The sequence below is a fragment of the Amphibalanus amphitrite genome, unplaced genomic scaffold (assembly GCF_019059575.1).
Source record: "Amphibalanus amphitrite isolate SeventyFive unplaced genomic scaffold, NRLGWU_Aamphi_draft 000205F_arrow, whole genome shotgun sequence".
In the NCBI taxonomy this organism is placed as follows: domain Eukaryota; kingdom Metazoa; phylum Arthropoda; class Thecostraca; order Balanomorpha; family Balanidae; genus Amphibalanus; species Amphibalanus amphitrite.
In genome coordinates this window covers 177,653-194,064 of record NW_024881700.1, presented here as the reverse complement: position 1 = coordinate 194,064, position 16,412 = coordinate 177,653, and the positions used below count along the sequence as shown (strand labels likewise).

General features: G+C 53.1%; 1 protein-coding gene across 1 annotated transcript in view; it reads left to right on the top strand.

Annotated features, from left to right (window-relative positions):
• LOC122384982 (ryanodine receptor-like) overlaps positions 1-13,166 on the top strand; it is a 35,183-nt gene extending 22,017 nt beyond the window's left edge. Inside the window, exons 14-33 of the mRNA XM_043372865.1 lie at positions 1,974-2,174; positions 2,569-2,732; positions 3,069-3,259; positions 3,642-3,732; positions 4,025-4,172; positions 4,444-4,639; positions 4,989-5,199; positions 5,561-5,769; positions 6,085-6,227; positions 6,448-6,545; positions 6,991-7,144; positions 7,532-7,616; positions 7,923-8,043; positions 8,679-8,778; positions 9,978-10,176; positions 10,516-10,740; positions 11,076-11,212; positions 11,462-11,557; positions 11,800-11,911; positions 13,133-13,166. Of these exons, the coding sequence (XP_043228800.1) occupies positions 1,974-2,174; positions 2,569-2,732; positions 3,069-3,259; positions 3,642-3,732; positions 4,025-4,172; positions 4,444-4,639; positions 4,989-5,199; positions 5,561-5,769; positions 6,085-6,227; positions 6,448-6,545; positions 6,991-7,144; positions 7,532-7,616; positions 7,923-8,043; positions 8,679-8,778; positions 9,978-10,176; positions 10,516-10,740; positions 11,076-11,212; positions 11,462-11,557; positions 11,800-11,911; positions 13,133-13,166 (2,915 nt within the window). The remainder of the gene's footprint in view (positions 1-1,973; positions 2,175-2,568; positions 2,733-3,068; positions 3,260-3,641; positions 3,733-4,024; positions 4,173-4,443; positions 4,640-4,988; positions 5,200-5,560; positions 5,770-6,084; positions 6,228-6,447; positions 6,546-6,990; positions 7,145-7,531; positions 7,617-7,922; positions 8,044-8,678; positions 8,779-9,977; positions 10,177-10,515; positions 10,741-11,075; positions 11,213-11,461; positions 11,558-11,799; positions 11,912-13,132) is intronic.
• The last annotated feature ends 3,246 nt before the right edge of the window (positions 13,167-16,412 follow it).

The window sequence follows — 16,412 nt, the reverse complement described above, 5'->3', positions numbered from 1 at the left end:
CCGGAATGATCATCAGACACGCTACCTTCGCTCTTAAGGTCAGCATCGTCAACTGAGACTGCAGCGCGGTACAGACGACGTGCCTCTGCACCGACAGATGTCAACAGAAACGCCGTCCTGCGGAGGTCAGACCAATCAGACCACCCGCTGGCCTCACCGTACATGATGAAGTCCTCGAACCACGCCTGCCAGTTACCAGGACGCTGTCCCGGCTTGGAGAGGAACTCCGGCGGAGCTGGTGCCTGATACATCTTGATATCTTGCGCGCTATTAACTTAATTCTTGATCCTTGTCGCCAATGTAGTATATTAACGTAAAAGCAAGAATGAAATACGTAACGAAAGAGTTCAAATAAGCGCCAAGAACACGTCAGCCTCGACCGGCCGCACCGCGCGCACTGTCTGACCCGACCGCCGCGCCGGTCAGCTCGGCGGGGTCACCGCGGTCGTGGCGGCCGCCGATTGGTCCGCGCGCTCGAGTCCGCGCCCGCGCTACTCGGCCGGCGCCGCCTGGCGCACACAGGCACGGCATGATGGAAAGTTCCCAACACAGGATCACGATACCACAATAGTTCATTGGAGAGTCGGTCATAATCCCTGCCCGCATTTTGCTGCGACACAACGGATAGCTTCACCGTCTTTTATTGGCGCCAGCAAAACACAACACTATAAAAGACAGAAACAAAAGTAAAAACAGTAAACGTCCTTGAGGTAAGCCCATCCGTAAAAAAACATGGTCATTTCCCGCCTAATCAACCCTAGCCATCCACTATGTCATGTCGGAATTCAAAGTCGCCGATCAGTTGACCTGGTGAGTGGTGACCTTTTCTCGGACCTTGGTGACCTCTCGGTGACCTGGCGCTCCGCTGTTGACCTGGGACGGCATCGGGCAGACGTTTACGGCAGGGCGTAGCCGTGAGCGACGTTCTCAGCGACGTAGCCGTGCGCGACGTTGTCTGCGACGTAGCCGTGCGCCACGTTGTCAGCCGTGGCGTAGGAAAGTACGACGTTCTCGTCGACCGGAGCTGGGTCGGGAGCAGCCCAGGTCACCGCCAGCACGGCGACCAGGACAGTCAGCAGCAGCAGGGCGGCGCGGAACATGGCTGCGGGAGAGAGACGCACAAATTAGCGACGGTGAAATACAGGGGTCGAACGAGAGCTATTGAGGTTTGATGCTCTTTGAAAATGCTTGTAAGGCTTATAAGAAACATACAGAAAATGAAGATAGCTCTCAGTTTGGGAACACGCTTCTTGCCTGACTTGAATTTTCTTTACCTACGTGGAACCCAAATTCACGGGTTGAATGAATGACGAATGACAGGTACCCGTCAGGAGACGAAAACGGCCGCGGTACCCGTCAGGTACCGGTCGGTCGGCGCCCAACCGGCAAATATGCGTGATGCTACTTATCTGCACAGGTCTCACAGCCTGATAGGCCTTCCTTACTTGCGCTGGTCACCCTTCTGCCGCTGATCTTACCTGAGGTGTATGTAGAGAGAACTTCGACGACTGAGATCACAGGAGGGCAGAGGCGCTATGTCCCTCCTAACGCCACCGGGCGTTTTTATACCGATCTCCCTCCCCTGTTCGGAGACGCAGGACTGGCCCAGGGGGCCGAGGTAAACAAACTTTCCGTAGCGCGTCGCTGGGAAACTCCGACCCGGGCGAAGGGTCCCCTCGGCACATTCCTGAGTGTTGTGCTCGTTTCGCCATGTGGTTGGGTGGACTATTGTGTAACAGGGGTGCAGAACCAGACTGCGCCGGTTCAAAGGGGATGTGAGCCACGCGAGGGAGGCTGACAGCGACTTGATGCTGGCACGGCGAACGCAAAATGTGCGCAGCCTGTCTCGTGATAAGCGTAACGAAGGGCTGTAATCCTAACGGATGATTAGCAATGCATTATCGGACTCTACAAACGCAGCAATGCCACGTGGCAGTCTCTTATTTCCTCTGGTCCCCTTTGTCCCCCTACAGAGCACGAGGAGCGCCAGATCAAGCTGCGCGCCCTGAGGAACCGCCAGGACCTGTGTCAGGAGGAAGGCATCCTCAACCTCATCTTGGACGCCATCGACAAGATCACGGTCATCACCAGCGAGGGCTACCTGGTGTCTCTGGCCGGCGAGGAATCTGGGCAGATGTGGGACATCATCAGCAACTACCTCTATCAGCTACTCGGTAAGCTAGCTTGCACGCACCCATAGCGCTGCATTTCCCATGATGTGACAGTGCGCCGTGCGCGCTCCCGAATTCTGGAGAAACACCGTCGTGTCGTAACGTGTGCCATGATATTTGCGTATTCGCACTCACGCGCAATGATAGCCTCAGGCTGTTTGAAATAGACAAACACTATTCGTTAGAGTTGTGTTTTTCTATTGAATATCAACGTAAGCGCTTGCTGATGCGTAGCTTTACATAACTAAGAGTCAAGGGTTGTCCGGTGGCTCTATATAACCAAACTGCTAGCAACAAGTGACGTCACGTCTTTCTGTCACGTTTAATGTCTGGGTAAGCCATTTAGTGTTTCCTTTCCACAATATACCGTAACTAACAATGTGGTTGCTTTTCCCAGCTGCGATGATCAAGGGCAACCACAACAACTGCGCCCAGTTCGCCAACTCGATGCGCCTCAACTGGCTGTTCTCTCGACTGGGCTCTCAGGCCGGCGGAGAGGGCATGCTTGACGTGTTGCACTGTGTGCTGATCGACTCGCCCGAGGCGCTGAACGTGATGAAGGTAATGTCAGACGACCGGACTAGGCGCTGGGGGCGGGGGAGGGGGTGACTGAGATCATGGAGCATAATTAGTTATTTGCTGCGCTGCTACGAGGCTGTAACAGATAAGTTGATTTCGATAATCATTTCGTACCGGGACTGCTGTTTAATGGACCCTGAAATGTGGACACTTGGACAGCCCTAATCGTTCATCCGAAGTTTCTTCTCTACGTGGTACGGGAAAATAAATACTGCTCTTGTACGGATGCCAACCTATGTAAACATTTACTCAGCCCGACCGACATACCTTTTGTCTCAGCCTGACTGACTCCTCACACTAACTCCTCCGCCCTCGCAGGAGGAACACATCAAGGTGATCATCTCCATCCTCGAGAAGCACGGTCGCGATCCCAAGGTGCTGGACGTGCTCCGTTCACTGTGTGTTGGTAACGGGGTGGCCGTGCGCAGCTCGCAGAACAACATCTGTGACTACCTGCTGCCTGGGAAGTCTCTGCTGCTCCAGACGGCGCTGGTTGACCACGTCTCCAGGTGGGTCGGACGGGACGGGTTGTGATGACTTGTGACGAATAGGGACGGAGTAGTGACATGAATGCTTCTGATCGTGACGATCACGTGAGCTAAGTAACCGAGTCGCAACAGGTTGTGCCGAGTCGTGGTGCGGTGAGACGGATTTGGAAAGAGCCAGCGTGCTAATATTCCATCACAGACTGACACTACAGGAAAAAGGATGAGAATGGGAGGATAAAATTCCTGAGATTAAAAAAATGCGATTGCTGATTATAGGTGATCCTTAATTACTGACTGTGCTGACTCAATTGAATATGCGATTCTTCCTAATTCCTTGATGTATTTACTTCAGTGACCGTTACCGTGTGCTTGTGTGAAATGCGTCATTGGTTCTCTTTTTCAGTGTTCACCCCAACATTTACGTGGGCAAGGTCCAGGGGTCTTCCATGTATCTTAAATGGTATTACGAAGTGACCGTGGACCATATTGAACAGGTAAGAACATGACCTCCAATACATCAAATGGCCTTTAACTGTTTCGGCGTTTTTCCGGATAAACATCTTTTGTTGCCGAAATGGAGAACTAGACTGACTTGAAGTCTTAAAAGCATACGGAAGTCAAGACGAAACGGATTTTAGCCGTGGATTCGATCAACGGGTAAAATGTTCTTGTCCGAGCTCACTTGTATTTATATCCGAGTGGATAACAAAATTACATACATAACATTTTGTGTTGTACCCTGACCTGACCCTATCTGTGACCTGACCCGCTGTACCGTTCCTCCAGGCGAGCCACATGCCTCCGCATCTGCGGATGGGCTGGGCCAACACGATGGGCTACATCCCCTACCCCGGCGGAGGCGAGAAGTGGGGCGGCAACGGCGTGGGCGACGACCTCTTCTCGTTCGGCTTTGACGGCGCACACCTTTGGACAGGTACGAACGGTGGCGGAGCGACCGCGGAACAACCTGACAGCAAACTAGGGATGTAGATTGGGCTGTTTGCGTTGGTGGTTTCCTTTAACGATAAAAAATCTAGAATTTGCATTCATTTCTTTGATTCCTTGCATGCATCTGTTCATTCCGGTGATTGTTCCAATATTTCGCCTGCTAAGTAAAATCATTGAGATAGTTGAAAGAAGACCATCAGCTGCATACTGTGATCACTCTATGCTATTGACCACGGTCATGTTTTCTCCCTCTGCAGGCGGCCGGAAGAACGAAGTGTTCCGTCAGGAGTCGGAGCCGTACATCCGTAAGAATGACGTCATCGGCGTGATGCTCGACCTGACCGTGCCGTCCATCGAGTTCACCTTCAATGGCGAGAAGGTGCTCGGCTGCTTCCGGGACTTCAACTTGGACGGCATGTTCTTCCCGGTCATCAGCTGCTCGTCCAAACTCAGGTACGGTGGCGACTACAGCTGAATGGCTTTCGGCATTGATAAGCGCCTTTCTTGGTAGTATTTCTCCTGATGCTGTACAGGGCTCCTTATTCCTCGATGATAGGTCTTATAACTGTCCCTGTCATGACGTGAAATGCGAGTAGACATAATTTTTGTGCTAAAATGATATCCCGGTCTGAACATAGGCCTCAACTACCGACCTTCCACTGCGTTACAATGTCGTACGACATAACCTCAAGATGGCCGACAAGGTAGCTCTCCACTGGTGTTCCACTGGACCCCCCCCCCCCACCACACACACATACCTGTAGTAGGCACATACTCGAACCTTCTCGTTTTTCTCCTACAGTGCGCGATTCCTGCTGGGCGGCGACCACGGTCGGCAGAAGTTCGAGCCGCCCGAGGGCTTCTCTCCCGTCTCCGAGTGTCTGCTGCCCGCCCAGCAGATGTCCATCGACCCGTGCTTCCACTTTGGCGAGCTGGCCAAGGGCGTGCTGGCCGGCCCGCTGGTGGAACAGGAGGACCCCGTGTTTGTGCCGCAGCCCATCGACACCTCGGCGGTGAGAGAGTGGGACAGCTATGTCAAATAGTCTCATGAGTGAACGTGGGGATGGGGGGGGGGGGGGGAGGACAGTGGAGTGCGTGGGAAGTTTCATCGAGAACTTGAAATATCGGAGCTTTAGGTGGACATCATTTGTAAAAAGGTATATACCAGCAAAAGCTCAGCAATGCACCTGATAAATGAGCTACGCTTACATAAAAAGGTAACTTGCATTATTTTATTTCATTGCCATCCTTACATTGCAATTTCTAGTGTCAACCAGTAATTGTTCGCGAAATGCTGGTCAAATTGGGCTGGTATATGGTACTGGTCGTCTTCTCTGTTCTTCTTTTCTAACTCTGCTCCTTTTGTCCCGACAGGTATCGCTGCCGCACTACGTGGAGCAGATCCGTGACCGGCTCGCTGAGAACATCCACGAGATCTGGGCCATGAACAAGATCGACGAGGGGTGGCGGTACGGCGAGGAGCGAGACGACGAGTACATGCTGCACCCGTGCCTGACCCAGTTCGAGCGGCTGCCGCCCGCCGAGAAACGCTACGACATCCAGCTGGCACTGCAGACGCTCAAGTACGGTCGGCACTGGTGGCGGAAGGGCGGATTGATGGGAATTTAGTGCAAGATGAAAGGGAAGGTGTAACTACACATTCGTGTATACCAGATGGATGTTCGGCTGGGGATTTTTAATGTGAAGAAGAGTGCATAAAACTGTAATGCGAGAGCTTTTGATATCTAAGCTGTTTCAAATGGCTTGCTTGGTGTTTGCTTTTATGCAAAATGTGCAATGCGTGCTTGTTAGCAACTCTTCTGAAATGGCTTCCGATGGTGTCGCGTAGTTCCTCCACAGCCTGCCGTTGACATGAGCTCGTTATTACCGTGTTACAGGACCATCGTGAAGTTGGGCTACCACATCACGCTGGACAAGCCGCCGAACCGTATCCGCTCGATCCGACTGCCGAACGACCCGTTCATGCAGAGCAACGGTTACAAGCCGGCGCCGCTCGACCTCTCACAGGTCTCCCTCACAGGTCAGTCAGGCTGAGGGGTCTGAGTTTAGCTTGACGACGACGAAATGATCGCTAAGTGCTTGGTCTTGGGTATATGAAATTATGTCCCCTTTCTCCTTCACGAGGCTTCTAAGCGACTGATATGACGTTACGTTGTAATCATGTAATCTTGAATGTGCTCATGTCCATTTCCGTCACTGTCATATGTACTCCGACGTTTGATGTTAACGTGCCGCGACAGGCAAGCTGGAGGAGCTGGTGGAGAAGCTGGCGGAAAACACCCACATGGTCTGGTCCAAGGAGCGTATCCAGCAGGGGTGGACCTACGGACTCAACGAGGTGAGAATGGTGCTATTCATAACTCATATGCGAGTATATTTCAACTTCTTCGAATCACTGAGGCTGGGAAGTCTTGTTGATTTAGCGATACCTACTGTTAAAAATCCTTACCAATCATTATTCATATACCCCAGGTGCTATATCGTTGGTTGCTTTGACCGTGATTGCTTGAAGACACTTAATATTTACATAATGTTCTCTGCGACTTCAAACCTCGCGACGACGCTTCCCTCAGGTCACTCAGAACCCCCCCCCCCTGCCATGACCGACGCCCATACCCTAGCCATGCTCCTTGACCCCTGATCCTGACTCAGACTCTAGGTCCTTGACCTATGATGACTCGAAGTCACTGTCCTTAACCAGTGACCACCAGTGTCATTAACCACTAGTGTACAATCCTAGCTCCTGGCTCCAGTTCTTGACATTCGACCTCTGCCTCTCTCAGGACATGGATATGATTCGTACTCCGCATCTGGTGCCCTACCGACGTGTGGACGAGGCCATCAAAAAGGCCAACAGGGACACCGCCAGCGAGGCTGTGCGCACTCTGCTGGTGTACGGATACATCCTGGATCCGCCGTCTGAACAGCATGACGACGGTAAGGAGAGGGATGGCAGGTTGAACGGTAATTGTTAAGGGACCGTCGAGCGAACAACACATCGGTTAAAGACTGGAGGGAATAGAGAAGCGTAGAAAGGCAGCCGAAGGGAATGGCAGCGACACGCAGTGACCGAGAAAGATCGCGAAACTGTTTTTTTCTGGGGGGGGGGGGGGGTCGATTTTATTTCTGAAGCTTATTTAATAGGTAAATATGGAGAACGTCTTAATCAAGAGGAGAATCCCGGTGTTGAGCGGTGCTTTATAAAAAAACTCACATTTAGCTAAACGGCTATCATCGTCTAAGCGCTCGTCCCACTCTACCTTTATTACGCATTCACTCCCCCCTGACTTCTCAAGCATATCTGTTTGGTACCGTGCCGAGCAGGTCCCACTGATGACCTGCTGAACGGACGGGCCAACTACCGCACCTACCGAGCCGAGAAGACGTACGCCGTCAGCTCCGGAAAATGGTAACCGGAACGGGACGGAGCACGTAGGCTGTTATTAGCATGAGGGTCGGGCGAAATATTATTGCCGAACTGTGATATGATTCCACAAGTTTTTTTTTTTTTACTTATAAGTTATGCATTTAATTTGACTTGACTTTCCATATCAAATCTTCAGTTTTGTTTTGCCTTAGGTATTTTATTCACTCCCATGGGTGATAATGTTAAGTTTTTTTTCAGGCATTTGGTTTAATTTGGTATTTCGTGTTTGATTGTATGACCGCTGACGCCAATGTATTTCAAGGACAATTTTATAACCGCTGTTGCCAGGTATTTCGAGTTTGAGGTGCTGACCGACGGACCGATGAAGGTGGGCTGGGCTAGGATCGACGCCCACCCGGGCCGCCAGATCGGCCAGGACGACTCGTCCTGGGCCTTCGACGGTTATCATGTGAGTTAGATCGCCGCTTAGTCGTTGTGACTTATGAGCATTGGACTGAAGGGTTATGCTTGCGTTTTGGCTATATCGTAAACGTTAACGAAGAGGGCTAATTAAAAGTAATGTGCATTAGTCATTTTTCGTTTGTGGTAACATCATGCTATGAATTTGAAGAATGAAGTGTGTATGTTCTCGAGAAATGATATTTGAGTTAAAGTAACAAAATAGTGTATCATTGCAACGTTTTCGTTACTGTGTCTGGAAACTGCGGCGTTACTGTGGCATGACAAACACTACTCAATCACTGAACCGTCGACCCTAAATAAAAACAGCTCATGGATGTACCATTTAGTCACATGTGTAGCGCATCTTGTGCAACGATAACATCCACTAAAGCCTGCTCATTGTCGAAGCCCGAGCGTTAGTACGTGTTTCTCTCGCCTGTACAGCGAGGCGATAGTGCCGCTATGCGCGCTTCTCGTGGACAATAACGTAGCTCGGATAGTCTAGTTGTCCGGACTAACGGCTGACGGCTCAGCGTACCGGCCCTGCCGACCCGACCGGTCCGCTCAGGGTCGGGTCAGGTCGTGCCGGTCGCTCCGTGACCCCACTGCCCGGCCGCCGCCTGACGGTTCCGCGGTCTCCAGGCCCATAAACACCACAGCAACCAGGTGGACCTGCTGGGTCGCAAGTGGCACGTGGGAGACGTGGTCGGTTGCATGCTCGACCTCCACGACCGAACCATCAGTAAGTAGTCGCCGGCGCACGGCCCCGGCCGATCGCCGGCGTTAGAGCTTGTGGCCCCCTTCGCGCCGGCTAGAAAACCCTGCGCGCGGCTGTGGCGTAACAATTTGCGTTTTACTTGTAACAAACAGCATGAATGAGTGATGTAGAGGGAGCTTAATTAACTAATAACATAAACACGCGCTTTTTAGCTCCATTTCTGACCCGTTTTCAGACATTAACACTTCCACCCTCTTACCTCCATTTCACACGAACACCTCCCAGTTGAGAGCGTGGGATCTACTCTGTCCTCTGGTGGCTGGCCGCCCCGCCCCGCTGACCCGCCCGCCCCCGCCCCCGCCCCCGCTCCCGCCCCGGCCAGGAGGAGAAGTGGTCCGGCGGTGTCTGCGAGACGTACGGTCACAAATGGCATGTCGGTGACGTGATCGGCGTGTTCCTCGACCTGATCGACCGAACCGTCAGTAAGTGTCGGCTACGCCACGTAGAAAGTGCGGCGTTAATCACAGCTCACTAGAAAAGGCTAGAGTCTCACTCATGTCTCGGTAGCAAATAGTACGTAAGAGCGAAATGTGTGGTATTTCTCTCAGTCAGCCGCAGCTGGCTGCGGGATTGATAAAATCTTAGGAAACACCCCGTGCGTTTGGTCAATCGTTTTTGGTGTTAAAAGCTTGCTTATCCGAAACAGCCCAAAACATCTAGCAGTTACCAAGCCGTCTCTAGCTTCAGGCTGACTAGTTTTTAACCATGCGTACTTTATAATCCTCCTATATCCCACATGTCTTCCCAAAAGAAGCGCACGACCGGGAATTTAGCAAAAGGTATGTTGTATGGTTTGCTTTGCGGATGCGTTCTTTATGTTCACCCTCATTTTCTCAGTCAAGCTATTCTGCGAAGCTCGTCATCTTCTGCTGTTCACACTTTCACAGAGTGACAACAACATTTCCTAAAAGGGCGATAGTTAGTGCAGATTGATTGAAAAATTAATTGCAGATCAATTGTAACAGATAAAAAGTGCGAATTTGCAACTGAGAACATTACACCCGTTCGATTTCTCGCTCAGTGTTTCTCCTAAATGCGGCTTTTATTTCTGAATGTACCCTTTCCGTCGGATTTCCTGTTGAATTCGCCCTCCGGTGGATGCTGTTTTCACGTATACCCTCCCGTTGTCGCCGTCTCTCTCACCGAGTGTCCCCGTCCGTCAGGTTTCTCTCTGAACGGCGAGTTGATGATGGATGCGATGGGCGGAGAGACGGCCTTCTCCGAGGTGGCCGGCGAGGCCTTCGTGCCCGCCTGCACGCTCGGACTGTCCCAGCGCACCCGGCTCGCGTTCGGACACGATGTAAACGCGCTCAAGTTCTTCACACAGTGCGGTCTGCAGGAGGGATACGAACCGTTCTGTGTGTGAGTTGTGGTCGGAGATGGGCGAGCTCGTTGGATCTGGACATTGATCGAAGTTCGAGGGCATTTTGCAAGAATAAGTATGGCTTTGTTAAGCGTTTATGGTTGACCATTAAGTATGTGTGTCTTGGCGTCATTCCGATAAAGTGGATTGCTATAAATGTGGAATGTTACTGTGCTGTGACCATCCTTAAACCTGTCTAAGAAATAATACAAATATATTATACATATAGTCTGCGGATCATTCTGATGAGTCCTCTCCTTTCAACTCATGCAACGATAATTGATATAATATAACCAATCACTCCATCATTTGACTCTCTCCCCCTCCTCCGCCCACAGGAACATGACGCGTCCGATGACGTTCTGGTACACCAAGGACCAGCCCATCTTTGAGAACGTCGATGAGGTGGAGAACTCGCCGATCGACGTGACGCGCATCCCTGCCGGCTCCGACTCGCCGCCCTGCTTGCGCATCTCGCACGCCACGTTCGAGACGCTGGAGAAGGCCAACTGGGAGTTCCTGCGGCTGTCGCTGCCCGTCACCTGCCAGACCGTCTTCATTGAGTACGTCCAGTGATACTTGGTTGTCGGCAGTCTGGTCATGGTTCGGTCGTGGTGGCATGGCTCTGAAAATGCCCATTCTGTTGTTGTCAGTAATAAAAAATCCCACACATGTAAGTACATTTAGCTGGCAATGAATGAAAACGGTTTTATTGTGCATCTCACTTAATCTAGCAACAATTTGCAATGTCAACGTTCTCCCAACAAAGCTTGATTCAGAGTCTGATGATGCACCGAAATGAATGTGCTGTTCTTCCACGCACCAACACCAACTCAAATCCCATAAGGCCTGTTATGACTGCTCTGTCATCTGCGTTTACCTCTCATCCCCCCCGCAGTGAGACCGAGAAGGAGCGTCGCTGGCACGAGATCCGTGTCCGCCAGCACCGGCTGCGGCACGAGGGGCGCAACCGGCCGCCGTCGGCGCTCAAACAGTCCATGCTAGAGTCCGGATTCACCATGTCCGACATCAAAGGTCGGTAGGAAGGGGAACGTGTCGACTGTGTCTTGCCGTGTGAGAATATTGAGGAGAAGTCCGATCGCAGAGTTACGAGCCCAAGTTATAGCGTTAGATTCGAAGAGTCCACTTCGTTTTATCATAACAGAATGCACGATGAAGTAATAGAGAAGCGGTTGGCTGCTAGGGGATGAAACATTTTGAGTCGGCATTAAATTGCGGATAAATGATACGCGACTGTAATTGACTAACGGCGTGGTTCCACAGATCTGCAGAACGGTTATGACGCCGTGGAGGCGGACGAGGTTCTGATGAACAAGGCTAACGGCGAGAAGGGCACTCCGGCCATACCCCGCCGCGGCAGTAAGTAATCGAATGACCGAATGGCGCCCACCGTTTCTTGTTATAGAGGGATGAGTTTCACGTTTGAGCAGAGCGCGATAAACCATGATCCCACCAGACTGTGTTGAATATGGGGCATATTCTACCTCAAATGTTGACTGGAAACCAAATTGACTATCAATGAAAGTACGTAGAGCGCGTCTTGCATTTCACATCTTTCCGACGTTTCTGTGCGGCACTGACCCGGCTGACGGTGTCTCCAGGTAAGATGGCGCGCGCTGCCAGCGAAATGGACATCCAGAGAGGCCGCGCCGGAAAGGAGAAGACGCCGCAGCCGGACGGAAAGAAGAAGGAGCGCGGGAAGTCGCCGTTCAGGTAATTTTCCCTGAACAGTTGAACAGATTCCTGTATCGCTGTGTCACGGCAACTTTGAAGACTTTCTTGTTTAGTTTCTCCACCCATACTCATACTCATACTCATACTCATACTCATATATTTCGGAAACATCCATAAGTACATGGGTTTTCAGTTTTCCACGTCAAGCTCAAGATTAAAGTACATAAAAAATACCCAAGTACACATCCCTCAAATTTAAAACAGTACATAAAAACACGAAAAATAATGACACTGCAGGCGCGGATACAAGGGGGGGGGGGCCATGGGGGCCATGGCCCCCCCCCCTTGGCCGATTTTTTTTCAAAAATAAAATAAAAAGTTAAAAAGTTAAAAAGCTGAAAAGGGGGCCTCCTGAAAATAAAGTGGCCGAAATCCGATGAGTTTTTTTTTTTTTAACCTACCCACTTAGTTATTTCTTAGAAGACTAGCTGAGAAGACTTCTTTGTTAGAAGATTGGTAAAGCTTTTCATAACTTGGAGGTCTCTTATACTCACAGAGATGACCACTTTTACAGGGCCTCCTAACCTGCACAGAGGGCCTCCAAGCCTGCACAGATGTTGAGATGTTGCCTGAACAGCTAGATAAGCTCAATAGACGCAGTTTTTTTTGGGGGGGGGGCCAACAAGTGGGAAGATGGGGCCTCCAACAGGTGGGATTATGGGGGGGGGGGCCTCCTGGTTTCTAATGGCCCCTCCCTTGGAGATTTTCTGGATCCGCCCCTGTGACACTGACGGTATTGCAGCTAGACCATAAGATGCTAAACTCGAGGATTATGTCTTGTGATCTCTTTCCGCATTCTTTTCTTAAATGCAAGGTAACTGGGCGCGCATCTCACTTGCACAGGCAGGCCGTTCCACGCTCGAGTCGCGCGACACACAAATGATCGTCTCGCAAACTCCGTTCGCAGTCGCGGTGTTTGCAGCTGTCCGTCACTGGCTGCTCTCGTGCCGCAGCTGGAGACATCGGCACGGCGCGCGACGTGACAGCGGATCGGGTCGGGTGCACTATTGCTGTGCAGCAGGTTATACATGACGTGCAGATCGCGTTCTCGTATCATTTCATCCACTTTGAGCCAGCCCAGCTCCCTGAGTGGCGAAGTTACTCGATCGCGCCGGCTCAAGCCCATGACTATACGGACACTGAAGTTGATGCATCTCTGCACGCGTCTCTGCTCAGTGACCGTGCTGCTCCCCCACACAGACACAGAGTACCTGATAAGAGGGAACACAAGTGACTCTACAAGCAGCCGCCTTGTTTCGCGCGGCATGCGACGTCGTATCCGAGCCAGTCCGATCAGCACGCCATAGCACCGCCGTAGGATACTCGATATGTGCTTGTCCCAGGTCAGCGCAGTGTCCACGGTGACGCCCAGAATTTTGACATGTTGAACAGGAGAGATGTCGGTGTTTCCAAAACGGATGTGGAAGTCTTGGTCAGTGTTCAAACGCCGAGATTTGAGAGTCATCATCTCTGTTTTTGAGGGATTTATTTTTAGCCTGTTTTGGGTGAACCAGTCCAGTGTGACCGAAAGGTTGCTTTCTACGCGTTTCTTTAAGTCTGAGAGATTTTGTGGAGTGTCTGAATCTAGGAACTGTGCGTCATCCGCATACATCACTGTTTTACCGTGGGGCACGTGCTGTGGCAAATCGTTCGTGTAGAGCAGGTAAAGAATCGGGCCCAAAATAGACCCCTGTACGACTCCGTGCGTCACGGGCAGCTCGCTTGATCCGCCCCTGACCGACTGAGTCCGGTCGCCAAGCCAGGCACGGAACCAGCGCTGGTCGATCCCATACCACCCCAGCTTCTCCAGGAGACGGCCATGCTCGACACTGTCAAAGGCCTTTGAGGTGTCAGCTGTGACGAGTGTCGTCACGCGTCCACCATCGATATTGTTCGTGACGTAAGTGACAGTATCGAGCAGGGCCGCCTCGGTGGAGAGACCGGGGCGGAAACTATATTGTTCGGGGCACAAAATACAATGGCTAATGAGATACTCCATGAGCTGTGAGCACACAACGCGTTCACAAAGCTTCGCCATCACAGACAATATCGAGATGGGTCGATAATTGTTCGGTTCATGCACGTCACCACCCTTGTGCAGTGGAACAACGACGGCGGTCTGCCATGATGGCGGTAGCTCGCAACGCACGATGGAGCTGTTGATCACATTCAAGATGTGTGGCCCGACAACACTGAACGTCATTCGGAGCATGCTGATGGTTACACCGTCAGCTCCACTCGCTTTGGATGACCCCATGCGCTGCAGGGCCGCGGAGAGCTCGGGCAGGGTCGCCGGCCGCGGGGCGAACGCTCCGCTGCAGACTCGTGGCGGCCGCGGGTGGAGCTTCTCCCCGGTGTCCGACGCCGCCAGCCCGTCCGCCACAGTGGAGCCGATGGTCGCGAAATGTTGGTTCAGTCGGTCGTACCACGCTGCATGTTGGACCAACGGGCCATCAACTTTCGGTTCTGGTTTTTTACTCGAGATAAGGTGTCGACGGATGTCGCGCCAGGTGGCAGATTTAGAGCGCCTGAATGACGAGAGGAAGTACTCGGAGCAAGCGCGGTACTGGGCCGATTTCACTGCGTTCCGACAGAGCCGAAAATCGCGCTCCGTCTCGTCACAGGGCGTCCGCTCCTTGTCCTCCCGTGCTCTGTCTCGTGCCTCCAAGGCCTCTTTCACTCCATCGTCATAAAGCCACGGCTGGGACTTGTGGCGCAACTTCAGCTGTTTGAGCGGCATATGACGGTCGATTATCGGTCTCCAGATTGCCATCCACGCGGACCACTTATCAGCCGTGCTGTCAGCCTGATAGAGAGCGGACCAATCCGCGACGAGCAGCTCCAAACAGAGCGCGTCCTGGTTAAGGTCTGTGGCTGGTGCCGTGGCGAGTCGTGCTCTAAGCCGGATGAAGCCGTTCCAGTGTTTGGGATTCGCAACTTGGGATTCCACACAACGACGGGCTGGGAAGTTCCCTGATGTGGAGCCGTCTCCCCCAAACACTTAGATCGGCCAAGGATAGCGATGTATTTGAAACAGCATGAGCAAGCTATGTAGTGAACACAACGATGAAACCATAGTTCGTTTTGGCAAAGTTAAGGACAGTACAAAGCAGTGAGAAAACGTATATCAGAGCGAGAGATACTTTCTAGAAGAGTGCGTGAATGCCCACACGACGATGAACATTATGATACATACACATGAACATACATTTCTAAAACATTAATAAATCGGACATAGAAAATGAACAAGTGGAGCAGAGCCATCTGGCGGATATCGCTGAACCTGCGCCTCGCGTCAGCTGCGACAGCAGCGCCACGTTGAGGTCGACGGTGGCGCCGCCCCGCGTCGGAGCGCTCGCCAGTCGCCAGCGGCGGTAGTGCCGCGCCGCGTCGGAGAACGTGCGGCGGTGCACTACATCACCCTCCCCCTAGAGACGGCACTGCGAACGTGACGTTAAGAAAACGCGTTGGTGGCCGTACAGCACGGCCGGAGCGGGTCGTCCGGAGGCACGGCGGCGGGGGCGCGGGCGGAGGCGGCGGCTGTAGCGGCAGGTCGCCACGCGGTGGCGGAAGCGGTGGCTTCGGTGCGCGAGGCGCTGGCAGGAGGAGCTCTGGGCCGGAGGCCGGTGTTGCCGAGTCGGCGGAACGCGCCGTGTCTTGGACCGCAGACGGCGATGCTGTCGGAGTTGGAGCAGGCGGGGGCCGTTCCAAGTGCGCCGGTTTGACTCGGTCGATGGAGATAACGTCGGAACGACCGCCTCGGTCCACAGTGACCGTCTTCGCCGATCTGTGTAGCACCTTGTATGGTCCGTCATAACGCGGTGCAAGCGGCGGCTTCACTGCGTCGTGGCGCACGAACACGTGCGAGGCGTGGTCCAGCGCGCGCGGCACGTACGACGGCGCGCTTGGTGCTGGTCGTGGTGCCGTCGGGCGCAGTGCCGCCATGGTGCGCTGAAGCTCGGCGGCGAATGATTCCGGCGTAGGAGGCGCGGTGGCGGACGGGGTGATGAGTTCACCAGGTAGGCGGAGCGGCGCTCCGTACACCAGCTCGGCAGTGCTGCAGCCCAGGTCTTGTTTGAGCGCCGAGCGGATTCCGAGCAGCGCCAAAGGAAGAGCCTCCGTCCAGCGGGCAGGCGCGGCGGCGCGCAGCGCGGCCTTAAGCTGCCGGTGCAGGCGCTCCACCATCCCGTTGGCCTGGGGGTGGTACGCGGTGGTCCGGCGCCGCGCGCAGCCCAGGAGAGTGGACAGCTCAGCCCAGAGCGCCGACTCGAATTGGCTGCCCCGGTCGGTGATGATCTCGTCCGGGACGCCGAACCGAGAGATCCAGCCGGAGATCAGCGCCCGGGCGACCTCTCGCGCCGTGATGCCACGCAGCGGGATCGCCTCCGGCCAGCGGCTGTACCGGTCCACCACCGTCAGAAGATACGAGTAGCCCTCAGACGGCGGCAGCGGGCCGACCAGGTCGGCGTGCACTTGTCGA